At 38.2% G+C, this 27,086-nt stretch overlaps 3 protein-coding genes across 4 annotated transcripts in view; 1 reads left to right on the top strand and 2 right to left on the bottom strand.

Moving 5' to 3' along the window:
* Positions 1–15,099, bottom strand: part of tesk2 (testis associated actin remodelling kinase 2) — a 31,754-nt gene extending 16,655 nt beyond the window's left edge. For both annotated transcript variants that reach the window (XM_014013009.1, XM_014013010.1), the window contains exons 1-4: positions 14,703–15,099; positions 10,472–10,893; positions 9,553–9,672; positions 3,120–3,241 (exon numbers count right to left, since the gene is read on the bottom strand). In XM_014013009.1, coding sequence (XP_013868463.1) covers positions 3,120–3,241; positions 9,553–9,672; positions 10,472–10,588 — 359 coding nt within the window. In that variant the 5' untranslated portion in view covers positions 10,589–10,893; positions 14,703–15,099. The remainder of the gene's footprint in view (positions 1–3,119; positions 3,242–9,552; positions 9,673–10,471; positions 10,894–14,702) is intronic.
* A 923-nt stretch (positions 15,100–16,022) lies between these two features.
* Positions 16,023–19,040, top strand: LOC106520771 (zinc finger protein 287). Its single transcript, XM_014013023.1, has 2 exons — positions 16,023–16,489; positions 16,791–19,040. Exons 1-2 carry the CDS (start codon positions 16,174–16,176, stop codon positions 17,672–17,674), a joined length of 1,200 nt encoding a protein of 399 aa, XP_013868477.1. The 5' UTR covers positions 16,023–16,173; the 3' UTR covers positions 17,675–19,040.
* A 403-nt stretch (positions 19,041–19,443) lies between these two features.
* The window catches only part of nectin4b (nectin cell adhesion molecule 4b), a gene marked incomplete at its 5' end in the record, with an annotated part of 19,120 nt that continues 11,477 nt past the window's right edge, over positions 19,444–27,086 (bottom strand). The window contains 7 exon segments of the mRNA XM_014013011.1: positions 19,444–20,317; positions 21,820–22,020; positions 22,806–22,865; positions 23,264–23,330; positions 23,520–23,682; positions 24,595–24,746; positions 26,580–26,697. Of these exon segments, the coding sequence (XP_013868465.1) occupies positions 20,039–20,317; positions 21,820–22,020; positions 22,806–22,865; positions 23,264–23,330; positions 23,520–23,682; positions 24,595–24,746; positions 26,580–26,697 (1,040 nt within the window).

Here is a 27,086-nt window from a genome sequence, read left to right as displayed (position 1 = left end):
TGTGTGTGTGTGTGTGTGTGTGTGTTTACAAGTAAAGCATCTCACAACTGAACAAATTTTATTAAAACTTTCAAGAATCATCTTCAACTTTTTTGTATGCAAAAACATGTACGCAACACTGACAATTTTACACATACTGAGCTCAGATTTGGTGTGGTAGTAGCTGAGATTAACCAACACTTCAACAAAGATGAGTAATGTAGAAAGCTCACAGAACGATGACGTGAAAAGTGGACTTTAAACTACGCCTCGGTCGGGAGGAGCAGGATGCCGGTGTCTGCAGTGACCACTTCAKCAKAGGTATGTTAGCTGCTAGCTTGTGTTTAGAGGCTGTGTTTATAAAGCATTAGGTTGTCGTAAAATTATAATTTATTTAGTAGTGATTATTAAGTTACYGGTAGTTTAATATGGACCTCATCTAGGCTTTTTAGGCTGCCCTGGCATTCTGCGTTGTTTGGTGCTGCATGTTTGTTGACATTAGCCGCTACTGCTAGCATCTTAACATATAAAACAATATGAGAACAAACACTCACCCTGGCAAAGACCAAACAATAACAACAAGTTTTATTATTMTTAACTCTGTTAGTGAAATATCTCATGGACCACTGGATGGATTTTAAAGAAACTCTCTTTTGTACATCTACAACTTATTGATTTTTGGAGTCAACCAAATCCAAAATGGCTGCCATAGCTGACTGACCTTAGCTTACATAAAAATGGCAATACCTTGGTGAAATTAGCAAATTTTGAGATAAATATTTTCATGACTAGCTGAGGGTCATTCCCAACACCTAATCCAAGTGCTAACAGATTTTACATAATTTTCCTTTCAAGATTTAACCAATACTGAAACTCTGGTGTAAAAGGCAGCAGACGATGGAATGCCAGGGTTTTAAAGTGCCTGTGACATCAATTTTTTGTAATAATTATGAATGCATTTTGGAAAGATAACATTGATAACATATTGCAAAAATATATTTTATACCRCTGAGATGAACAGTTGTTGAGATACAGTATTTGCATGTGAAGTAACAGGAAGTGATGTCAAAGGGGAATGTCTGAATGTCAACAGAGAATCGCTACAATGGCACAAACAAAACAAACAACACAGACTGTAGAGAAGAATCTGATGTTTCTTTAGATTATTTTGAGTCACTATCAAAGAAAGATGAAGAAAAGTGAGAGTTCAAAGTATWTTGTTTTAATAAACAAAGACCAGAGAGTTTCCATCTTAAAGAGTTCCCCTTTGATGTCACTTCCTGTTTCATTTTGGCTAAGCCAAACTCAAAAGAAAAATTTCCAGTTGTGCGACAAAATGGGTAAAATCGTGTGTTTTATGCCAAGTTTATTAAATATAAAGACGTTTTCTATGACTTTTTGTATTTGAAGATTATGCATATCACAGGCACTTTAATAAAAAGCAAAGCAAAGCTATATATATATATTTTTTACATATTTTTCTGCAACAAGTCAACTGAAACTGAAGAAGAATGGTTGGAAAAAAAACAAAATTCCAGCGGGCAAGACTGGACAGGTAATTACTGTTAATGGGAGAATAATAACAGCTCTGCCACTTCGTCTGCATTCTTCCCATTTTTACCTCGATGTTGCCTATCAATTTCCAAACTCACGAAGCCTAACCAGTATATTTAACACTCGTGAATTTCCCTATCACTGCAACAAACAGGGTATCCTGCCAGAATGAAGAGCTTTTTAGTGTTAGAGAAAGTTTGCATCTCTTTTTCTGCGTTTGACCTTGAAATATCACAACATCAAGACCTGATACATTTTTGTTTATTGCCTCGGGTCTGAAAGCRTAAATCACACAGAAGATTATTTTACTGCTTCAATAAAGTGACACAATGACCATCTGCAAACAAACTTTGCACACGAGCCGATTTGAAGAGCTCATAACTCTGGAAGCCATGAAAAAGGTCGAACTTGTAGGTCCTCGCTGGATTTTACCAAACAATGACTCCACACAGAGTGTTTGTTCACACAAGGACACACACTCGATCCACAAGGCATGCTCAACAAAGATGGCATTGTAAAGGACGAGTGCATGAGCGCGTATGCACGCACAAAGAAATTTATGCATGTATGTGCATGTTCGGTGCACACACTCTCCCACTGATGAGCCCAGACACGATGTTTTCTACAGACGGGGGTAAAAAAACAACAGCAATCTTGTTCTGGGTCGCTGTGGTCAGTTATACTGAATTTGCTCTTAYGGGTAATTCTGAAAGCTGTAAAGTTTTATAAACTTTTTATTGAGTTTTTGTTAAATGCAAATTCATCGGAATAGTTCATTGTCAAGAATCATAAAATGCTCAAATCTAAGAGTTTTTCTTTATCATATGCAAAAAACAGACAACTATTTAAAGGCAAGAAAGGGTTAAAAACGGTGCCATCTCCTCTAAATTCAAGTGTGACGTCAAACAGGACACATCCTGAAGCAGAACAAACAACCTGCTCTGAGTAAAACTGAAGGAAGGTCAATTCAACTGRAAGATAAAACTATTTTATAGAGGTGCTTCTCTGGATCTAATGCATGTGGTTCCATTAGTCATTCATGAGGAATTCTCCAGAATGTCTCGTAACTTTAACAGTCCTGCTGCTGAACAGATCAATGATTAAAGTGTCTGATGTGCTGACATGGTTGCTCAGAGCCTTTTTTCTCCAATGACTTGAAAGGTTCTCCTTGCTTTTCTCCTCCAGGCATCTGGTGCAACTAACAGGAAGTGGCAGTTTAGAAAATCCATTGTTAATAGGCTCAGTGTTTGATAGAGTTTCTAGTACTCCCTGAAGGAAACAGGTCACAAAGCAGACTCACGAGCGACTGATGGAAGGAGAAATCGAGGTAAAGGGGGGAAGCAGACATGGTGAGAAGGAAAAATCTGAGGTGTTGCTGTTGTGTGTAAAATGTCCAAATATTCAATTTCTTACACAAGAGAACATTAAAAAGCTCAACAAAGTAGAAATAATCTAATTATTCTGTCTGCTTTAATGTTAATAATAATTTTAAACAAATCTTAATACAATAGGACAACAATCAAACTGCAACTTATCAGCCTAAAATAATACAATATAATAAATAAGACAACAGTTTGGTTACCGACCTGAGAATGTTGGGATGACACAGTCGGTTCATTAGTTGGACCTCTCTCAACATGTTAGCTCTGTTGCTGCTGAGTTTGTTCATCTTCAGAGCCATAACTTGGTCTGAGGCTCGGTGACGTACCTGCAAAACACTCACATTAGATCGTTTTATGTTCAGGTTACACCAAAACTCAACCTGATGTTTGGAACAAATCAATTATAGTCCAATAGCTGCAACAATTACGAGCTGCGTGTAACATCTTGTTTAAAAAAATACAATTTTTGCATAAATACAAGAAGTAAACATTTTTGAACGCATGAAACGAGATCACAGAGGAAGCAGATAAAGACAACATAAGCAAGTGAAATGAGGTCAATCGCTGCTGACCAGCCATGACAAAGTGCGTGTGTCATTTCAAAACTCTATAATCAATTTTGTATGGCTGTGCACTGGGAACACAGGGCTGTGTTTATTTCCCATCACATTCATCCCTCTGGTTGACTGGATCGCAACATATTTTATGGTGAAAAGCATGCAAGAACTGTAGACAGATCGTGGTATGAAGGCAACTCTACGAACTTCCTGGTTAACACCTAAAACAGGACACACTGCTGTGTTTAAAAAAAAATATTAGAGCAAAACATTTTTCTCTCATATGTTTCTAATGCACAAAAACAACAGAAAAACATCTCATGATTTAAAGAAAAAAAGCAAACTGCATCTTTTTTAATGTAAATAAAAGTAATTTATTCTCAACAGAACGATGGCTTGGTATTTCTTGAGAAATTATTCTCAGCTACTGCCAAATTATACCTCAATATCTATAAAAATGACTGAGTTTTAACAATTTTGTGTTTGCTAGGTTTGCTTTGGTTGAATTGGATTTACACCAAAAGATCAACTTGTAAATGTAAAACCAATGATTATTTTCAGTGTTTCATTCAAACCTACACACAGACTCAAACAAAAACAGGTTTAAAAAGAAGAGCTTTTTTTAAATAGCAAGGTGACCAAAGGTCAACACTGCAAGTGTCAGAGGTGCAGTAATTAGTAAGAACGTTCGTTCAAACACACACGTACGCAGGAAAATAGAAGATATCAACCTCCAAAACCACTGAAGGAAGCACGTAAAATGAGTAAGCTGCTGCAGACAGACACATTTATCTACCTACACTCACTAACTCATTTCCTGGAAGCAGAAACATATTTAGACCAAGGAGCAGATTATCAAACATGGCTGGCCTTCTACATTCAGGGCTCCTCGTGAGAAGTTAACTTTAAGAGATTATTAAAAAATAATGCAAAACAGAGTGACAACTGCTTGATAGTTGTGTTCCTATTTGTGTTACTGCGAATTTGACATGTAAATCAACACCATCATCTCATGACTCTGCAGAGTCGACACAGAAAGTGAGAAGTTTCACTGCAGCTAATGTGATTCTTATGAGTGGCGAACATGCTCAAAGAGACAGTTTATGGTTTAAAGTGGGGTATGTAGCTCTTTGGCTTGCCTCAATTTGGGTAAATAGAGTTGAATTCTGAACAAACTGACAAGAAAATGGATAATCTGAGCAGTGCAAAGACCAAAGCAGACTGCTGCGGTCTTAAAACAAGGCCAACCACGAAAATTTATGTGTTTTCTGCAAAAATCTTCCATCCATCCATCTTGTTTAACTGCCTTTCTGTGGAAAGCTACATGCAACACTATTTAAAAAAAAACTTTTTATTATTGTCAATTGTGCACTGAGCAGTTATTTGCACATCATTTTATGGTTTGTTGTATCTCTGACAGGAATAGCCCAATATTACTGCACAGTTTAAGGCATTATGATGGTTTATAAAAGTACTTAATTGTATCAAATGGGACTGTTTGACAAAATAAATCACAGCGAATACCATTTACCAACCTTATGTCTTTACCAAAATCTTCTCTTCTTTTACTGTTCCTTTGACTACTGGTGTGCCGCAGGGCTCTATCCTTGGACCTGTGCTGTTCTCACTATATGTTGCCACTGAGTTTGTTTATAGCTAAACATAATCTCCAGTTTCATATTTATGCAGACGATATACAAGTCTATTTGCCAATTGTCTACAACAACATAAATCATTTAGACCAGGGATAGTCAATTCTGGTCCTTGAGGGCCTCAGCCCTGCACATTTTACTTGTTTCTCTGCTCCAGCACACCTGATTTGAATGAATGGGTGATTTTCAGGCCTCTGCAGAACTTGGAAGAGGCAATTCACTGACAGAACCAGGTGTGTTCGAGAAGGGAAAAATGTAAAACATGCAGGGCTGTGGACCTCGAGGACCAGGATTGACTATCCCTGCTTTAGACTGTGTTTTGAATGGTCTTAAGAATATTAGAGAGTGGCTTTCACTAAAGGTTTTGCACTTGAATGAAAACAAAACAGAATGCATTTTGTTTGGGGTTAAAGCATGGCCAAATTTTGTTCAAGARCGTGGCACTTACTGAAGACCTGTTGTGAAGAATTTGGGTGTGATGTTTGAAGATTGTCTAAAATTTGACAAACAGATTGACTGTGTCATTAGAAGCAACTTTTTTCAACTCCGACTTCTGGCTAAGGTTAAACCCTTCCTGAGTCGAAAGGACCTTGAAAAGGCAATGCACGCTTTTATCAGTTTTCGCACAGATTATTGTCATGTGCTTTATGTTGGAATAAGCCAGTGTTCTCTATATCGACTCAAATTAGTCCAGAATGCTGCTGCTCGAMTGTTGACCAACWCTAGGAGGCACAGTCACATTACGCCTGTACTTTACTTCCTTCATTGGCTTCCAGTTCATTTTAGAGTTGAYTTTAAACTTTTAATGTTTGTTTTTAAAGCGGTTCATGGTATTGCACCCCCTTATTTTTGTGATYTTTTACAAGCACATTGTCCAGTCAGAGCTCTTTGGTCTGCTGACCAACATCTTTTGGAAGTCCTCAGACCAAAGTCCAAACAGTGGGGCGACCCTTCATTTGCTGTAGCTGATCCAAAATTATGGAATTCATTACCACTTGAGTTGTGCGTGATCAATAACTTAATTTATTCAAAGCTAAGTTGAAGACATATTTCTTTAGAACGGCTTTTATTACACCGTAGTACACTGTTATTGTTATTTTTCTACCAATGTTGTTGGTTTTTATTCTTAGTTTTTATTACTGAACTAACGGAACACACTTTGGTTCAGTAGTCATTGTTGTAAAGTGCTAAAATTTCATTATGTTAGTTTTTAATATCTACCTTTAACATAGCCTCAATGATACAATAAATATCATATCATAATTTACTTCAAAAAGACAAGCGGACTGGATTATCGTAAGGTAAGACTATAAGGATCAAGGATTTATATTCCGATGATCAGGGTTTCCTGTATCAACGTCTTTCTTCGTCTCATACGCACGGACACAGAACCTCTCTGTTCAAGTTCAAAGGAGGGGGYTTGGCTATAAGAGGCGACAGTCTCCACCGCAGGACAGCAGAAACAACATATGGCCACTCCTCTGAAGGCCTCCTCCCCCAACATCCGTCTATCCTCTTCCGACCCCCCAATTCATCGCTCTTCACATCCCCCCCACTTGTTTTCCTGATCCCCCTCTTTTTCCTCCACACTGAGGCTTCAAACAAACCGGCAATCCTAATCATTCCCTGCAGTAGTGGGAATATCYCCCCTCTCCATCTTCCTCTGATGTCTCCCCCCACCTCTGCATGCCCTCATGTCAGATGAAAAACCTAACCCCTTTTGTCAATCTTCTCCAAACCCTGTCCTCGTTCTCCCCCCACCCCACAAAGATCCTACCAACCTGTTCTCCACAAACTCCTCTTCATGTCCTCTACAGCCCTCGACCATGCCTTTCTTTGTACTTATTGAACTCCTAAAACCTCATCTAAACACCCCACCATTATCATCTCCTTTAACAGGCTTTTCAGCACAACTCTCCACCATCAGAGGCTTTTCCACCTGCTTCTTCCCTTCATTATTTTCATCACATTTTCATTTATGCCGTCCTCCTTGAAGCAGACTGCCCTTACCTTTACTACAGGTATCAAAGCATTGCTCAAAGGAATTTCCCTCAAGCCGGTGCCTATATTTAATGTCATAGTGGGGGTATTTCTGTAAAAGACCAAGTATGTAAATGTAAAGTCTGTCTTAACACATCTTAACTCATAATGAAACACAGAGACTCACAAGGAAACATAAAAATGTGTCATCATTCATCGACAATTATAGGTTTTGACAAATGTCATTAAAATAGAACATGCTTACAGCCTCTGTTGTATTTTCTTGTACACACTAGAACTTTAATAGACAGATCTTTTAAAGTGTTTTGTGAGGGAATTTGTAATGGATAAATAAATTTTACAAAGCAAAACAGAGGATAAATTACTGATTTATTTTAATAAGACAGAGCTAAATGTTTAAAATAAAGAAAAAAATGCTTTATTACCYGATTTTTATGCAAGTATTTTATACAAAGATAATCTTACAATGAAAAATACCAGCCAATTTCAAACACTGCGACATCAAGCACAATCTTTTAGCACTTAGTGTATGTGTTGTGAATGACTCTCAGCTACTACCACCCCAAATTTCAACTATCTGTAAAATGCATTGGGCTATAGACRTTTTTTAAGTAGGCTAAGGTCAGTTAGCTTTTGGCAGCCATGCTAAATTGGGTTAACTCCATAAATTAAACCAGTTATAGATATACAGMCTATTTTATTAATAATCATTTAAACCATAAGCTACTGTTATTAGTGCTACTCTCTGACTTGCTGTCAGCTTTGAACAAGCTCCAGTGTYTTATAAATAGCCCACAACAAGTGTTTTTGGCAGCTGCTCTAACAACAACACAATAGGGTTGCATTAAATGAAGGGCTTAAGACAATTAAAGTTGCCATCCCTAATCACAAGGACGCAGTTTAAACATTAGCTGTCACCTGTCATCACTGTCTCAGTAGTCCATTCATCTTCAGACAGAACTGAACAAACCAGGTCATTAAACCATTAAAAAACTAATGTGRGACAGACTAAGAAATGGCTTGTCGTCTTGCATTAAAGTGATGCTGAAAACCCAAAATAAAACTTTAACAACCAGTTTATAATTTGACTAATAAGTTGATGACAAATAAAACAGAACATCAAACTATTTCCTGTCCACAAGTATTAAAATGATCATCTCACACAGACGTCACATCAAACACATTTGTGCAACTTAACTTCTTTTTAAAGATAAGTATATATTTGTATCTCTCAGTCAAACTGAGTCCAGTGTTGTAAAAAGTACCACAAAGTGATACTTGAGTAAAAGTACATATCTTACCAAAAAATTACTTTGGTAAAAGTTAAAGTCTCCTTTAGGAATATTACTAAAGTAAAGGTCTTAAAGTATCTGGGTTTTTGTTTGTTTGTTTGTAATTAAGTATTAAAAGTAAAAGTATTGATTTATAATGAGCAGTTAGATTTTCTGTAAAGACATTTATTAGGAGGTGACCTCCCCAAAAACTGCAGAAATGACTGTTGTATTAAAATATTTAATTTACCCTATGTTACATTTGGGATGCACTMGTCCAGCTGTTTCAGTTTATTTACATATATCAAGGCTGCGCAAACCTTTTCCCCAAAATGAAAATCTATCTGAGGGCTGCGGCCAAATGTCATAATATAATTTATGAAATAYAAATACTTCTTAAGTACAGTCCTTTTATTTTAATGATTATGTCCTGCTGGAGTGTGACATGATTTGTTTGTGTACAAACTAATACGGTATCAGAATTTGATATTTATTTATTTATTTATTACTTATTTATCTATACTTCACAATTAAATTCACTCTATCTAGGAAGCACATTTTTATGGATTGTATTTATTGTTTACAATAACAAATGAAAACAAGCAAAAATGAAATAAAAGCAACGACTTTCTGCTTCTTGCCTTTTTTAAAAATGTAAGGAGTAGAAAGTACAGATAATTGTGTGAAAATGTAAAAAGTAGAAGTAAATGTCGGCTGAAAAATAAATACTCAAAATTATACTTAAGTACAGTAACAAAGTATTTGTACTCAGTTACTTTACAACTCTGACTAAGTCTTTGTTGACCAGATGATGGCAAAAACGCTTGTGTGACCTACACTCACACGCCTGGAGGGCAGGGGGTGTTTAAGTGATGTCTAATTTGACCTCAAAATGTCAAAACTAGACTAGTTAGAGGAGATAAGAGTCAGTCTTTAACTCACCAAGTGTGTCAACAAGACGAGAGTAAATCAAATGGAAAACCAGGTTAGGTTCAATGGTTTCGTCAACAATCATTCAAGACAGCTTTAATGCTGGTGCAAATTAGAAGCAAAAGAGCTTTAGAGGGAACAGGAAAATAAAATCAGAGGGCCTAAAGGGTGCGGAGAAAGGAAAACTAGAAAAACATGAAAATGGTAATAGCTGATTTTTACCCACCTTGAAGACTTCGGAGAAAAACCCCGAACCAATCCACTCGCAGGTGAAGTCATCGAGGCGTGTCAGACAAGAGAAGGCACTGATGAGGGCTCTGTAGGAGGACGGACACACCCTGCCCACCTGGAATCAAACAATACAAGAACCAGCCGCTGAAGACTTATCTGATGGACATGCTTTAGGTAAACACAAAGATAAAGAGGAGCTGGTTATGTGTCCTGTAATGGATATGGTAGCAGGACCAAAACGTGGATATAAAAACTGATTTGACTTTAAAATCCTAACAGAAAGAAGMCTAAAATCAACAAATGACTTCAGAAAGATTTACTAAAAGCTCAACTCCCTAAATAATACCACTTCACACTTGTGACTAAACAGAGCTTTAGTTTTCTGTGAGTCAGTCAGTAAACTAATTTCTGCCGTTAACAGCAAAACTGAAGAAGCAGACCAAAAATAAACATTTTTGGCTAAAGGGGATGGTCTACAGCCGTGGTTCCCAAACTTTTCAGCCTTTGACTCACAAAATAAAAGCATCAGAGACCTTTGCCCCCAGCTGTTGTTGGTTGATAAACATTGTTTTCACGTCAAATAAACAACATTATTTATTACATTATTTTAGCCAATTTTAAGTACACTAATTTTAGTATTTTGTAACTACAAAAGGCAAAAAATGTTTTAGTGTAATTAATTCAGAAAATATTTTCAGGACACCACTGGGGGGTCCCGACTCCAACTTTTGGAACCACTGGTCTACAGGGTATCTGCAGGTCTTAGCAAGTCACATTTAAGACTTTAAGACCATTTAAGGATGTGAGGACACTATAGTCTGGGTAGCAAATCAAGTAAACTACAAATTAAAAAGTCATGGATTCCTGATTTTTTTCATCTAAGCTGAACTGTAAAACAAAAAAATTAAACTGACCTGCGAAGGTGGGCCCATCTCACAGTTTCCTACCCCTCCAGTGCCGTCTCGGTCGTCACTGAGGCGTTCAGGCCACGTAGGAAACCCGGCAATAGAGTTGCGTTTATTCCGGTCCATGGCGACGTGAAAGACGGTGATATGGGCCTTTTTCCACAACGAACCCACATGACAAGAGGACTAGATCGTTTTGAAGACGCCGAGGGGTTCACGGCTGCGAAGTACGTTTTCAGTTCGTGTCCTGGGAGAAAACCGATCACGCTCATAGACTTCAGCTTTGACTCTTATTCTGGGTGTTCCGCTCGACAAACTCTGCCAAGAATCCAAGTTTCTAACGAGTCCAGTTCATCGCTGCTTGTAAACGAGAAGTCCAGCATGATAAGAACTTCACATGTTTGACAGGGATGCAGTCAGTCCTTGGAAACCTGGGGAAAAATAAAAGCAGAAAACTGAGCCGGCGTATATCTTTACTTTAAAAAAAAGATATTCATAAGTTCTTACATTCAAATACACTAAAACGAGGGTCTAAATCAAGGTTAATTAAAAAGCTGCCGTTTCTGTACGCTGGCTCTGATCTCAGTATTGATGAGACCAGTCACCACRGCTCAACAGACTCAAATATAATGGCTGTAATAAAGGTCGATTGTCCAATTATGGGAGATTAGCCAAGGAATAGYTCAGGTCTTGGACCTTTTCTACCATCCAAAACAAAGTCAGCAGGGTACAAAGAGGGACGGGGAAGGAAGTATGTGGCTGAAGAACCTTTTCATGCTWGTAAACAATGTGCCTTTCATATTCTTTAAAAATAGTTTATGAAAGAGACAGTTTTTTTTTCTATTTATAACGTTCAGCCTGGATACAAATTYGTTTCCCAAATATTCAGGCTAAAAAGTAAAACAAAGCAAATAAATCTGATCAAATATGAAGCAGAAAGTCTCCAAATAATCAGGTAACCATTTGGAAAATCCATTGTGTTAGCTGTTATTTCTTAACTGTCCCCTCAGATTGAAAGCCTAATAAATAATTGATCAATGAAGCAAATCTTTGTTTAAGACTGGGACTTAGAAGTGTAATGAGATTTACCATGTAAAGCTCTTAACATCCTTTTTACTAATTTAGCTGCTTCTCAACTGAATTTACAAATGCACAGTACTAACTAAGCTGCAACATTTGCAGTACTTTAAAGCTTTAATTACTCTTACATCAGCACTTTTATATGATTCAGATACAACAGAAGCAGAATATTAGAGGCATTAAAAACATATTGTCATTATATTGTGATTCATAATTTTTAAACAAGAATCATTCAATCATTAATCTATTAGTTAAGGTGTCGTTGATAAAACATCCAACAAACTATTAGTTCGTTAGTTACCACAACATATTCTGTTAATTTATTTATTTGACTTGATTTGCATAAAAATGGCTAAACTAAACATAACAGAGGAATAACGCAGGAAACAGATGAGGCTATAAGYAGATCTCTATAAAGTTTAAATTTATAACTTTATTCAGTATAAAAATAGGAAAAAATACAACAAAAAAGCCTGCAAATGACATACAATATATTCAAATTTTTCAAAACAGAACAGATTCTGGATAAATGATCAAATTAAACATGTATTATGTATTGAAAAAAGGTTTGTAATCCAGTGGGACATATTAGCTTCCTTCTTCAGATTATATAGTTTACAAATTGCATTTAATAAGGTTGGATAATTAAATGGAATTTCTTGTGTTTTCTTGAATTTAATTCAACTTATGAACATTTTTGGACTGTATTTGATGAATTAATAAAACTTGTTTCATTCATCTCYAAAGGGCCTTGAGATTACTTTTAAATTCTTTATTTTTTTGTGACAGTGACCTCACATTTTACAAAGAAAGTCAGATTTCATATGATTCTCTTTTATACAACAAAGCCTATAATTCTGCACTCTGAGATCTTCTAAGCAGCCACAATAAATTCCAGTCATTTTTGTCCGATGTTAAGAGTTTACAGCATGCATTTGTAAACTTTAACAATAAGATGAAATTTACAAATCAGTGGAGATTTCAACAAGGAATGCTGAAAGCCAACATTCAATCTGAGGCCCAGATGAGGTTTGAAAGGATTAGATCCTAACAACAACAATGACACGACACTCGKAGAGCTCCCACCTACATGGCTTCTGTGATCACTCTCTGTCCCAGGCATATCCTTAAAAGGATACAAATTCTCCTCTTTCTTTTTTTAAATTTATTTATTTTGCAAAATCTTTATTTTTTTTTTTTGGGCTTGCCAATATGGTGCATCAGGAAAAAAAAAAGAGGAAAAGTTCTTGTGCCAAGAAAAACACAAGCCAAAAGTACCAGGGCCTAAGCTTTCCTGTCTATTTTCAGAAGGGTTTCCATCCAGCAGAGACACATTTACTGTATGTAGTAGATGAGTGGACGAGAATAGGTCTGCTAGAAGATCATTAGCTCACTCTTGATTCATAACGACTCACAGCAACCAGTGAGGTTTTTGAATTCACACGCCCACCTTAGTGGTCAAAGCAATCATGATTTTCTCACACRTGAACTAGGGCTGCCACAAACGATTATTTTTATAATCGATTAATCACAGATTATTTTTTCGATTAGTCGACTAATCGGATCATATTTTAATTGAATATAAACCATACAACTTATCGCGCCAGAATGCAGCTGCTATTATATAACCATAGTTAGATTTTAGCTATATGCTAACTAAAACAAATGCTGTGGAAGACAAGTTCTGCTCTGCAGATATTGCACAGCACAGGTTTCTCTTTCATTTTCTTAAAATGATCCCACACTTTTGAGCTCTGTTGTCAGGTAGCCATGATACCAGAGCCTGTCTGTATAATGTCTTGTGACGTCCACGGCCTACCCCAGTTACCACTACTGTGCATGTGTGTCAAGGACAGAAAGGCAGATGTGGCAGTGGAAGGTGTCAAAGCAGTTTGGAGAGAAAAACAAAGTAAAGAACAAAATAAAAGAAAACGATTAATCAATTATTAAATTAGTCATCGATTATTTTAATGATCGATTAGTCGTCGACTAATCGTGGCAGCCCTAACGTRAACACTTCTTCATGGCACTAAAAGCCTGAGATACTGTGCGTGATTAAAAGTATATCTTAACTCCTAATGCCTTCTGATGAGCCAAACGCTCCATGATCTGGGTTATTAATCAGTCCATGTCACATAAAGATAAAATACCTTAAATTATTGTAAAATATTTTCATGTCAAGAATTAATATGTGCTTGTAAATAAAGCTTTTTACAGGCTGACAATATGCTCTGGTTTGTGTCGTTTTTTGTTTATAGATAATTATCTAAAGGCAAATACCCTTAAAAATATCAAACATTATACAAGATATTTATTACACTTATTAAAAAATAAATATAACAACCCTCTTTAATGTTGCAAGTGATAAAACAAAAACAGAAGCAAGCTAAATATTGTATTTGTTACAAACTACACTCTGATGCCTTCAAAAGGCTTGCATCTGAAACACCACACTAAAGCGACACTGGGTGGAATTGTTAAAAAGCTTTGCTTTTTTGGGTCTTTTTTTAAAATGTGGCTTGTTGCTGTTTCAAAACAGATGGGGCATCACACCACAGCAGCCTCAGGCCAAATGTTTTAAAAGTGGTTTGGGAGGGTTGAGCACAATCCAGCTGTGTCCCAGTGGATTACAGACTAATAGAGCAAGTCACCGCTAAATCAAAAGCTAAGTGATGTTATAATGTTAGGCTTCAGCAAATAATTTACTGTCACTGCAGAGCACACAATAAATGGGAAAAGCGGAAAGTTTTTGCATGGAAAATCCTCCTGGGATCATTTTAACAACAAAAAGTATAAAGTAACTTTTTTTAATCTGATAGAATTTCCTTCTGTAAACTAGATTTGTAATCTGTTAACATCCATGATATGTGAGGCAGGGCATACCAGTCATTCTTCAGTGGTTTGTGAGTAATCAACATGCTAATAGGGAAAACACCTTGGAAAAAAACTATTACCTGGCTGGATGCAACTGGTCTGTAYAAGGAGCTTTCAAAAATGAACCATGTTAGGTGGACACAAATTAATAAACAACCAAGATATGGTAAAATGTGTGCTGATTCGTTAAGAGTTTGTTGTAGACCGCAGAGTGAAAACAATGTAAACATAGCAGAAGCAAATGTKAAGTATAATGGTTTAACTCTTGAAAGTTTAGCGGACTCACCTGGTTTTATTTCACTGAAGAGTTTACAAGAAGACTCCAAGCTGGGTCCCATGCCTCTGCCAGGAGACATTTCTTAGCAAACGACCCAGCTACGGGGCAGAAACTGCGACTAGCGGACGGGCTAGTTTGTCAACAAAACTGGAGCGAAGCTAACAAGACATTAGCCTCGGAGCCTAACAAACGCGCACAGAAAACAACAAGTTGCTCACGGCGACGGCTTCAAAGTCCAAATATCCAGAGGCCGAAATCCCAAAATCAATGGAAAATCCGCTTGTGTCGATATTATGTCAACAAAGGGGAGCAACAGGAGGGTTTCTGCTGCGCTCGTTTGATGATATTTCAAACGATTGTTGGGGTTTGACAGCTCCGTCGTCTCCCTGCTTCCATCCCACTGACTCCGCCCACCTATGATCGGCAGGCCAGTGAGCCAATGAGCCTTGCGTGTTCAATCATGTGACCGCTAAGCAGCAGATTTGTGAAAAACGAACTAAAAAATTGGGATAACATTATATCTAGAAATAAATTTTGAGTTACAATGTAAATTTATTTAAAGAAGTTTATTGATTTAAAATATTTATGTGATAACATCACTTTATTCTCTGCAGATTTGTTCAAGTTTCTTCACAGACATTTAATGTTATTGATAGTGTAAGGCTGGATGTGGTGGGGGRTTTTAGTGCTGGTTTGCAATGTGACTTTATGTTAGAGTTGTCATGATTGCAACATTTCACAAATTAAATGTCAAATGAAGATGCTTAATATCAGGTATGATTGAAGTTGTCTAATTTATTTTACATTTTAAAAGGTCAAAATTGCGATCGTTAATGCACAACAGAGAACAAAACTCGAAGTCATATTTTCATTAACCTACTATTTTCTTTTCAGCCAAGATGATTGTGTTAACAAATGCCCTCCGGTTACATGAAGTGAACTTTGGTGAGCACATAAAATCTAAGTGGAAATACAGCCTCACCTGGTGGGCAAACAGAGGCAGAACTATTGTTTGTATTCAAATAAAGAAACAAGAACAATGCTACAATATTCCATCATTTGTTTGTAAAGTTTCCTATTTGGAAGACTTTCAAAACTCCCAAGTTTAACTTCCCTCTGAAAGTTTCTGAACTTTTATAACCCGATATATAAGTTAATTATATATTTATACATAATTTTGAAAATGATATAATCCAGATTTGTTCATGACTCATTTGTGTTGGAAATAAACATGTAATTTATCACAGAATGCCAAGCGTCAGTAGGTACCACTACGTCACGTTTTCCAGCTGAATTCTGGCCAATCAGAAGCGCCCATTTTATGCTCACGTGATCAGAACTGTTTCCTGTTGCTGTTATGCTACATTTTTATGGGTTTTTTTTTTTAACCCAAATCAGCATATGCAAGCCGTAACAGCGAGCGGGACGCCGCTGTTGTTTTGTCATTTGACCTTACATGAATGAGGTTTAACGTCCGCAAATGTCGTTCGAGCCAGCTGGGCCGCCGAACAGGGCCGACATGGACATCAACTGTGTGGCTTTTCAGAGCAAGTTAGCCTCCATCATGGATGTGYTAGCCAAAGCCGCCGTGGTGGAAATTAGCAAACTGTGGGAGGACGGGTTCGCTCTCATTCAGATCGAGCTCCATCGGAGAGAAAGTGAAATTAAAGCTCTGAACAGCAAGTTGGTGTCGATGGAAAACGAGCGTTTAAAGGCTCTTTCTCAGGCTTCAAACAGGTCCTCGTCTTTTTCCACAAGAGAGCAGCAAAGCAGGCTGCCGCCACCTGCTGGTGATGGTAAGAACTACAGCTTAAAAATTACTCTGAAATATAATTTATGTACTGTTATAATTATAGTTTATATTTTTAGTAAGAAGTTTATCATATTTGTTCATATATAATTGACATTAATGCTAAAAATTTTTAGCTAATCTGCCCATAAATACTTTTGTTCCATCTTCTGGATTCAAATCTGTATCAAATTGAATTTAAATACTTATGTACCTGCCTTTTTAATCTTCCAGTTGTCACACCTATGAATTGACTTTTTTAAAGTTGTGTTTAAATGTTTTTTAGAAATACTGCTTTGTCACTCCAGGTCCTTCAGGTGATTCATTGCAGGCGTCTTGTGACCAGAGCATCAGAGACGAGGTAAACGCTGCGGTAAATAGCAGAACACCTCCTGATCAGACAGAGGAAAACCAGACAAAACATCCCGGCTCTGACCCCGGCGAGGCCGAAGACGAATCGGATGAAGACTTGGTTGTCAAGCTCGAAGATGACGATGATGTTCAGATCGTGGAGCAGACGTTGGAGTCGGAGCCCAGCGGCGGCGATGGAGCAGTGCATCAGGAGGAGGAGCAGAACCAACAACCTGCTGAAGTTTTACAGGATCGGGATACCCGGCAGTGGCTGACTATTTCTGTGGGAGACAGCGACACAGCGGACGACTCGGACTGCTTCTACGAACCAAAGCAGACGGACTCAGAAATCTTGCTCATTCAAAATGCCGTGGACATCTTTGATAATTCAGCAGCGTTTTCTGACAGATATATGAGGGAGAACGGGACGGTGCAAGGTGCCACCGCTGCACCCAGACCTCCTGTGACTTTCAGCCAACCTCAACCAAGTCATCAATCGGTAAACCATCCAGAGAGAGAGATGCCTGTTGGGTTCCTTTCAGAAAAACAGCAGCAGTCTAAAAACGTGTCGCCCTTCAGCTCGGAGAGCAGACTGTTTCTGTTGAACGACCCGGAGTTGCACAAGGCGGTGGCGAGTCGCCGCATTAAGGAGAAGTGGTTCATCTGCCCGTTCTGCGGCAAAAGCTTCGATCGCGTCAGCCACCTGGAGATTCACCAGCGAATCCACACGGGGGAGAAACCGTACACCTGCAACATATGCGGCAAGTGTTTTTCTCAGAGGAGCAACCTGCGGACCCACCAACGAACTCACAAAGAAGCGCTTGCACAAAATGCTGTTTAATTTATAGATTTTTATATTAGCTAACTCGTTTTACCCTGCGCCCTTTTAGATTTTAACTTTGGCTTTTCTTGGGTTGTGAGAACTAAAACAAATCTCTCTGATCTGTTTATATATCAGATTGTGAACAACACTTCGACCCAAACCATATGCCCATGATTAAATATAAATTTTGACTTTATATGAGAAGGAAAATCTCCCCTCGGACTTAAAAGTTTRGCTAATTGGATGTGAGTCAGTGCAATTTAGACAGTAGAAAAAACAGAAAAAGGCAAAAAAAGACTATTAGTATTACATTCTTATTTAAAAAGAGTTTTCCCCCAGACTGCCTAAGTACCATGACACATACTGTAAGTGGTTTTATGTATTTTATTTATGTAAACTGAGACAAATATCTGCTTTTTTAATATGGTCTACTGGAGATGTTCTGCTTTGGATAAATATTCTTTTTTCAAACAAGTTGAGATCTGGTGACCATCAATTCCAGAGCATTTTATTTGTATTATTTTTATGGCCATTGAACCATTTTTGATCACTCAGGCCTTAAAGATGGGAGTTTTGTTATCCTGAAAGAGACCTGGGCCTGTATTTATTTAACTTCTTAAAATAACTCTTAAGAAAGCTGTTAAGAAATGTAAAAACAAAATTATTAGCTAAGCTGAGAGTAAAAGTCAGTTATCAAGCATGTCAGTCTGTAAATTCCCTGACCCCTAGTGGCAACTCTGAACCAGTTAGACACTACGCTAAAGTCAGAGATTAAATCTAAGGAATTTTCAGTACTTAAGTCTAAATACTCTAAGAAGTTTGATAAATACTGGTCCTGAAGTCCTGAGGAAGAATGGAAATGTTTCATAGGACAAAAGGATATAATTCAGAACATGCTTATGATTCACGGGGAATGTTTCCTTTTAGTTGGGGACACACCAACTCATCTTATGGCAGCTAAATATCTGAATTAAARTTTTTTTTTCCTTTTTCATCACTTTGAGAAAAGAAAATAGTTGGCCATCATATGTCACAGAATAAATATTTATTTTAGCTGTTAAACAGTCGACCTGGCTCTGCTCTAGCTCCTTCAGGTAAAACAAATGAGATTGTTTTACAGAGTAACACATTACTGTTTCTCAGCTGCTTACTTTGACCCTCRGTAAACTTTTGTTCTGACCTCTCGAATCTTTTGAACGTGCCTTGTATTTATTTTTAAACGGTCWTCGCAAAATTCCACGATAAAAATGTAAAGTCGACATACTTTTTAATATTATTTACATGTTTCCAGTGTCACAGAAAATAAGACACTCACAGTATAAAGCACTTTACAGTGTATTCATGTCACCTGACAGTACTTTTATAAAGGATTTCTTCTCCGCTGGTCAMGTCTGTCATTATTCAGCACGAAACCTTAAAGCAGTGGAAGACACCCCTCGATATTCTGATTCCTGAATGGTGAAAATGGCTCTTAAAGTGCCTGTGACATCACATTTTTTGTAATAGATATGAATGCAATTTTAGATATTGCAAAAAAAAAAAACCATGCTGCTGAGATGAACAGTAGTTGAGATATTTGCATGTGAAGTAACAGGAAGTGATGTGAACAGAGCATCGCTACAACACAGACTAGAGAAGAATCGGATGTTTCTTTAGATTATTTTGAGTCACTATCAGAGAGAAGAGTCAGAGTTCAAATAATATTCCTTCAACAAAGACCAGAGTTTTCTTTCTTAAATYGTTCCCCTTTGATGTCACTTCCTGTTTCACATTTGCTGAAACAAGTTCAGAAGAAAATATGCCAATTAAGGGGCAAAATGGATAACATTTCTTAAGGTTTCCTTCGGCTTTCTGTATTTGAAGGYTATGCATGTCACAGACACTTTAAAAGCTAATATTAACCCAGTCAATGTAAAGCAAGTGCTCAGTGTTGTGGGTTACTGACTACATATAAAATATATACAGACACAAATTCTCTTCCACGTGAGCGCCCTAACTAAAACAGCATATSTTAAATTGTTCCAGTGTAACCAAAATACAAAATTTAAAATGGTTTTCAAGTGTAATTCAACAAGAACACTTTATATTTAGCATATTTCCTTTTATACTCTGGGATAAGAAGAGTTTCACTCACAGTTTGTGCCTCAGATTTTCTAAATATTAAGTTTTAAAAAATCCAACTGTGGATCTTTGCTGTGTTGGATTCCTCAGTGTCGTTTTTCTTCTTGTAACAAACCAAAAAGGCATAAAAAAAGACCCCAAAATAATTAAAAACTCCCAAATAAAAAATTAAAATGCAGTTTTTGTGTGCAGAGTTGCACTCTGTGAAGTTTGTSGTCACTGCGGGAACAGTTTGTGAGTTCTGGAGGAGAGTCCTGAGGCTCAGATGATCTGGGGCTGGGGGTGCAGCAGGATGGCGTTGGAGTGCGGCCTCGGCCTCAGGACCCCGTTGTAGTAGTAAAAATGATTGGCGAGGGTCGTGGAGATCTTGTGGGAGCTGCAGCTCCCCTCGTCCTCGTCCGCTTCAGACCGGGTGGGAAGCCACTCGTCCCCGGACGCAGGGCTCCCCTCCTGCTGGTGACCCAGGTCGGGCTCTCTGGGTCCAGTGCAGTCGTCATGCTGAGGCTTCATGGGAACCAGTGACGATGGAAGACCTGAGTCCTGGAAACAGCATTTTATTTGATTTATTTACTCTAATGTTAGCTCAGTGTCTGTAAAACTGATGAAACTGTGGCTATTTTTGTTTAAAGCTGTGATAAACTTAACTACTGTAGGAAATACAGCTTTAAATCAGGAGTGTTTTAAGAGTTTTTTATTAAAATAAATTAACTGAMGGTATAATCAAGATTGCCAACAGGTTTCCAGCTCTAAAATTAGCTTCCTGTTCTTTTAACRCCTGTTTTGTTTCGTATGCATGTCCGCATTAATGAAGGAAAACGTTACAAACAAAACTGCATTCAGGACCGACACCAAACGCTGAGTTCAAGTGCAAAAAGTAAACGGTTTGTTCAGAACTTTCAAATTTAACCAGAGAATTAGCATTTCCTGTGAAAATTGATGCTTAAAGCTGAAAATATTTAACAGCAAAACTTAAATCTGAACAGACGACTTTTGCTGAAAGAAAACAAGTGAAAAAATAGGAAAAATGTGTAGAAAAACCTAAAAAGTGCCAAAATATAGCTAAAGTTAGCAGAAAATAGTAACTATTAGCAAAAGTGTAGCTTGAAAAGCAGAAAAAAAGTTGAAATTACTAGAGAGAAGTTGCAAGAAAAAAAATGAATTTGCGAACATCTTTAAAAAAAGCTGAAATTTAGCCAAAAGGTAAAACATGCAGAAAAACGATAAACATGTGACCTTTTGTTATTTTATGACCTTGACATTTATAGGGGTTTATCTATGAAAGAGCATGTTTGCTGACTTAAGCAGTTAAAAGCTGAAATTACCACAAAAAAAGGTGCAATTAGCTGAAAATAAAGGCTAAAATTTAGCTGAAAATTGCTGAAAAGTCGCTAAAAAGCTTAAATTAGTAGAAACTGACAGAGCACATTTGCCAAACAAAAGCTAAGAAGACCACCAAAAAAAGGCTTATATTAGCAGGAAAAAAAGCCAAAAAATGCTGAAAACAGCTAAAGTGAGCAAAAAAATAAAGTAAGCTGGAATTTGCATGAAGAAGTTAAAAAACCAGAACAAGAGCAAAAAACGAAAAAAAAAAGCTAAGTATCTCAAAAAGTACCGATACCKAAAACCATAACCAGAATGTTCTGAAGGAGCTGAACRTTTTGATATATAAATTGTTGAAACAGCACAAAAACTGAGGAAAGAGCTACGTACCAAAAACATATAAAAGTCAAATGGATCTCAGTTGGTTTTCTTTACATTTTAAAGCTGATAAAAAAGGAGTTTAGCTGAATGACACTCGATTTAGCAAAGAAAACAGCTGAGGAGCAGCTGAAAAGGCAGAAAAACTAAAACAAAAACAGCAGAATGAATCTGAACAGAGCACAAAAAGCTGGAATCATTGGAAAGCCAYCAAAAGAAACACACAAACACTTACATTAGACAAGATGCTAACAGGTTTCCAGCTCTAAAATTAGCTGCACGTTCTTTTGTTCGCCTGTTTTGTTTCGTCTCCACGACATCATTAATGAATGATCGACACGTACCAGCGACATGTTGCTGTTCTTCACGTACGACTCCACCCTCCTCCTGCGCTCCTCCTTCTCCCCGTCCAGCTCCACGGCTCTCAGGCTCTCCTCGTCCTCGCGCCAGACCACGGGACGTCCGTACTCATCCCGGTCCACCACTCCTCCGGACCCCCAGTTCCCACCCATGGTGGACTGGCTGCCTTTAAAGACGGGACGCTCCTGCAGCGGGTGGGAGGGGAGGGAGGAGGAAGTTACAGTGCTGGCAGGAACCGTTCATTTTACTCAACTAATTAGGCTAATTTTACCTTTTTTTTAAAAAACAAACACAGYAATTAAAGTTTTTAACTGCTTTGGCCTCTACTTTTTATATAATTTACTAATTTCTGCTGTCATATMGGCGGGGGATCATTTATTTGACTCCATCTGCGTGTGTTAGCAAAATATCTCATGAACCACGTAACTGATTTTAATAAAAGTTTCATAAAGTAATCACTGGATGCACATTTATGTTTAAGAGTCAGTCTGATTCAAGATGGCTGCAAGAATCAATAGCAGCAAACACAAAAAAGGAGCTAAAACTCCAGATATCGAGCTCAAACTTGGTGTGGTAGTGACTGAAAGTCATCCCCATCACATATTCTGAGCACAGCTAACAAATCATGTGATTGATGTGTAAAACTTGCAAAGGCAGCGGGAAATATGTTTAGCTACTTTTATTGGAAATCGACTTTTGTTCTGTTTACGTGAATCATGCTAACCTGAAATGATCAGATTTGATCTCTTTTATTTCTAAAGTTGGAGTCAGTGTTCCCATTGGGGTTTTAAGAAGTTCTAAAACAATCAAATAAATGTAAAAATATAAATGTCAATAGCATTTTTGCTTTAATTGGTTTAAAAACGATAAACCAAGGTTATATTCGGGTAAAACTAAAAAGCCGCTTTGTTGGTCAAAATCTGAAAAGTTTAATAAGTTTAAAGTCTTCAGTTCCAGATCAGAAACTCACCAAAGACATTTGGCTGTTCAGCGTCCGCTTGTCTATTTTGAGCAGGATGTATTCTTCACTCTGGACAGCAGAGAGAACATTTGATAGAATTAGCAAACATGAAGGCTGAAACTAAAAACAGGTCTCTGAGTGACGTGAGCGCTCAGACTTTAGTAAACAGCGTGTGTCATCGGTTCAAAGCTGCAGCAGCCTGTAATCAGCGGCCTCCTCTCCTCAGCAGACGGAGCTGCCGGCTCCGCCCACACACCTCACACACACACGCACACACACCTCACACACACGCACACACACCTCACACACACGCACACACACCTCACACACACGCACACACACCTCACACACACGCACACACACCTCACACACACACGCACACACACCTCACACACACGCACACACACCTCACACACACGCAGGGTTTCGTTCTCAGAAGCGGAGGCTTTGTGTTCGTGTTTGTATACCTGCATTTTGAGGTCTGAGTTCAGCCTCCTGACGGAGCCCGGCCTCGAGAGGTTGTCGATTTCTTCCCTGGGAAAGAAAAGTGAAAAAAAAGCAGCATATTTAGAGGATTTATGGAACAATAGCGTGTCTGAAAATGTGATTTTAAAATAAATAAAAACAGGTCGAGCGTTTTAAACTGTTTAAACGTTTAACAGAGCGTCTGTCGTCAGGCTGTTAATGGGCTCTCTAACAACAAAACTTCCACGCTCCGCTCACGTTTTTTCCTTCAGCTGCATCTTCAGATTCTTGGTTTTCTTTTGATGTCGGCGTCTGACGAGCAGGACGACGACGACCAGCATCGTGACCGCCACGCCGGCTGCAACGCCGATGATGATCAGCAGCTTCCTGCCAACGTCGGGGATGTCAGTTCCTGATTCTGCTGCAGCAACGATAAAGGCATCAGAAAACAAAAACACATAATTGTGATTTTTTTTTTTTTTTTTTTTGTTAGTGATCATATTGTTGAGGGTAATTCTCGGCTACTACCACACTAAATTTTAGCACAGTGTCTTTAAAACAGAGAAGTGATTGTATTTTAGCTAATGCTACTCATCTTAACTCCAAAAGTTAATCATTTGTAGTCGTACATTTAATGAACAATTTCGAAGAGTTTCATTAAAATCCGCCCAGTGGTTTATGAGATATTTTGTTAACAGGCACAGAAGTTTGATAACACTTGTTAAAGCATATTTTTAAATAAAAAATTTGCACAATGTTTAGTACTCTGAGCATATCTTAGGGATGATGTTCAGCTACTATCACACCAAATTTTAGCTTAATATCTATAAAACCAGCTAAGTTGTAGCCATTTTTAGGTTTATCAAAATCAGTTGTGGCGGCCATCTTGAACCTGCTTGACTCCAAAAGTTAATAATTTCTAAAAGTGCATTTAATAAACACTTTCTAAGAGTTTCATTAAAATCTGTTTAGTTGTTTATGAGATATTTTGCTAACAGACACAGAGGTTTGATGTCACTTGTTAAAGCCAATTTTTAAATAAAGATTTTGCACAGGTTGACTCCACATGTTAATCAGTTGCAGATACATATGTAAGGATTATTCTCTGTGAGTTTATTTCAAATAAATTTCTTAGATCATGAAATATTTTGTTAACAGCACAGACGTGATGTATAGCGCTGCATCTTTCAGCCAGGATCATGCTTTAAGTTCACCACAAGGGGGCAGCATAAGCACAGTCAATCAAAAATTCTACCTCAAATGATTGYCTGCAAACAAAGCAGYAGTGCAGTCTTTATTTTTATTTAACAGCACAAAAACTGATGTTTCCTACCTAATATTAGTACTCTATACTCGTCTTTTCCTTCTCCCAGAGGGTTCTTGACTTTACACTCGTAGACCCCGCTGTCGTTGGCTTGGAGGGCCCGGTCAAACACAAGTTTCTCTCCACTCACACGCACCCCTTTGGGCAGAGCTCCTCCTTCCCTGCAGATAATCAGAGAAATATGTCATTTTAATTCGCCAAGATGTCAACAGGAGGTGAAGCACGCAGAGGACCCAATGAGTCACGGCTTGGAACAAAAAGGCGTGACTCGTTTTGGGAAACCTGAATTCCAGTTTTAAGTCCTCTTAAGTAACAGTATAAAATGCAACAATGCTTTGTTTGCGTCGTGGAATTACTACGGGTTCAAAACGGAGTGAAACTAATAATCTGCATGAATCAAAACCTGCTGCTTCGGTGAGCGGAACAAAACAAACAGCAGGTTTGTTGGCTGCAGCCTGGAGCCGCTAACAGCAGCCGAAGGCCTCATAAAAAGAAAGATCGCTTCTGATCGGGTCCACTGAGACGGGTCAAGTTGCCCCGGGTTTCAATATGCTGCAGCGGCTATTTAGCTTTGTGCTTTGGCCCCCTCCGGAACCAGAGCGGTCTCGTGTTTCCTCGCCTCAAAGCCCCACCTAGCTTTTTATGATCAGGTCCCACAGAGGGATTTTATCTGAAASGGCAGAGATTCACCACAGAAACACACACTGAGCAGATTTCATCTTTGCCAGCTGATTATCACACTGTCAGTGCTCTCAAAGGCGAGCGAAACTACACTTTTGTTGGTTTACAACGCAAGAAATGCAACAATTTCACAATAAAATCTCAGACAGGTTGAAATGACGCGAGTCTGCACAACACAAAACTTGGAAAGTTAAGTTTTCGCAGCATTTTTCTGCACAGTTTACTTTTGCAAACCGCATCTCTTTACTTTTTTTTTGCTTTTTTTATTTTATTTTATTTGCATTTTATGAAATTGTAATGATCAAAAATGCATACATTTTCAAGCCTTCAACAGCAGGAGCATATTGAGTTTTGCATTCCGTCCAACAAAAGGTGGTTTGAGTGAAAAACGAGTGGCGTTACTCCACCGACATGCAGAGCCGGATAACAGAGTTTGACGAGTGCTTTTTTATGTTTGCTGTCAGTTGTAGCTGATTAAATGATCAATACATGTTTAGGGTCACTTAGCAAAAACAATCCCTATCTGTCTAAGCTTAAATAGCAATAACTTTCTGAATATAAGTTAGAATAAAAGTTACAATAATGCTTTTATTTCATGCATATCTGTCTGTTTTAGRGGGAGATCAGATTAGAACTCAAAGTTTGTGAAACTTTCCTGCCATAGTTCTGATGTTCTTCTTATCTGTAGCTTGATAAAACAGGGCCAAGTTAGGAGATTAGTKCCTAGAGAATGTCTACTTTGTGCTCGAGAATCAGAGAGTGTGAAGAAATTTCATCCAGAATCACTCCATTATCTGCAGATTGGCTGAATCTTTTCTCGCCTGCAGTCCCCGTGTGCCCGGGCAGAGCTGCACCGGCTGCTGCAGTGCCTCTAATTAAAGCCCAGACCCGGTGTTTTACCAGACATTAGAGTGATATTTAAAGCATGGCTCTATGATTAAGTGCTTAGCATGAGTCTCCTGTTCTTCCTCGAGTCTCTCATTCACTCCCTTGTGTAGTGAAAAAAAAAAAAAACCTCCCTCCCCAGATTCTCTCGCTTCGCATTTTGCAACTCGACACCACGGCTTTTCTCCCGCAGTGAATCAGGACCAGAGAAAAGGCGTCCCACTTTAAATTCAAGTGCGTCTCTTTTGTCTTCAGACGCCGAGCGATCCGTGCGTTCGCAGCCAGGTTTCTATACGTCTGCAGACACATTCCAGAGCCGCTCAGCCGCGCAGAGCTGCGAGGTGAATTAGGGGGTAATTGTCTCGATGGCAGCCAGTTAAASAGCAGGTTTTTGTTTGAGCGGCAGAAAATAAAAACGATGACAGTACCATTTCCAGGTGATGGCCTGAGACTCGGGGTATCCCCGACCGCTGCAGACCAGCTCAGCTTTCTCCATACCCACTTCCCACTTTGAGGTGGGAGTGGAGATGATGGGATCTGGGGGATCTGATGAAAACAAAAACAACAAAACAAATTCAAACGCTGAGGTCAAGGAAACAAAAAGCAAACGTTTGTTCAGAAGTCTTAAATCGAAGTAGAGAATCAGCATTTCATATGGAAAGGCGGTGTAAACGCTCAACGCTGAAAGCTAATTTGAACAGCTGAGTTTTGCTAAAAGTAGGAAAACGTGAAATAACAAAAATGAGTCAAAAAAGCTGAACTGGGCAGAAATGTAGACAAAGTTAGCAGAAATTTGTAACTGTTAGTAAAAAAATGTAGCTTAAAAAGCAGAAAGAAGTTGAATGTAGCAAAAAAAGAATCAATGAACAATATACAGCGGGTAAAATAAGTATTGAACACGTCACCATTTTTCTCAGTAAATATATTACTAGAGG

This window comes from Austrofundulus limnaeus, unplaced genomic scaffold (assembly GCF_001266775.1).
Source record: "Austrofundulus limnaeus strain Quisiro unplaced genomic scaffold, Austrofundulus_limnaeus-1.0 Scaffold97, whole genome shotgun sequence".
NCBI classification, from domain to species: Eukaryota; Metazoa; Chordata; class Actinopteri; order Cyprinodontiformes; family Rivulidae; genus Austrofundulus; species Austrofundulus limnaeus.
Note: the sequence above shows the minus strand (reverse complement) of the source record. Positions and strands in the feature narration are given on the sequence as shown.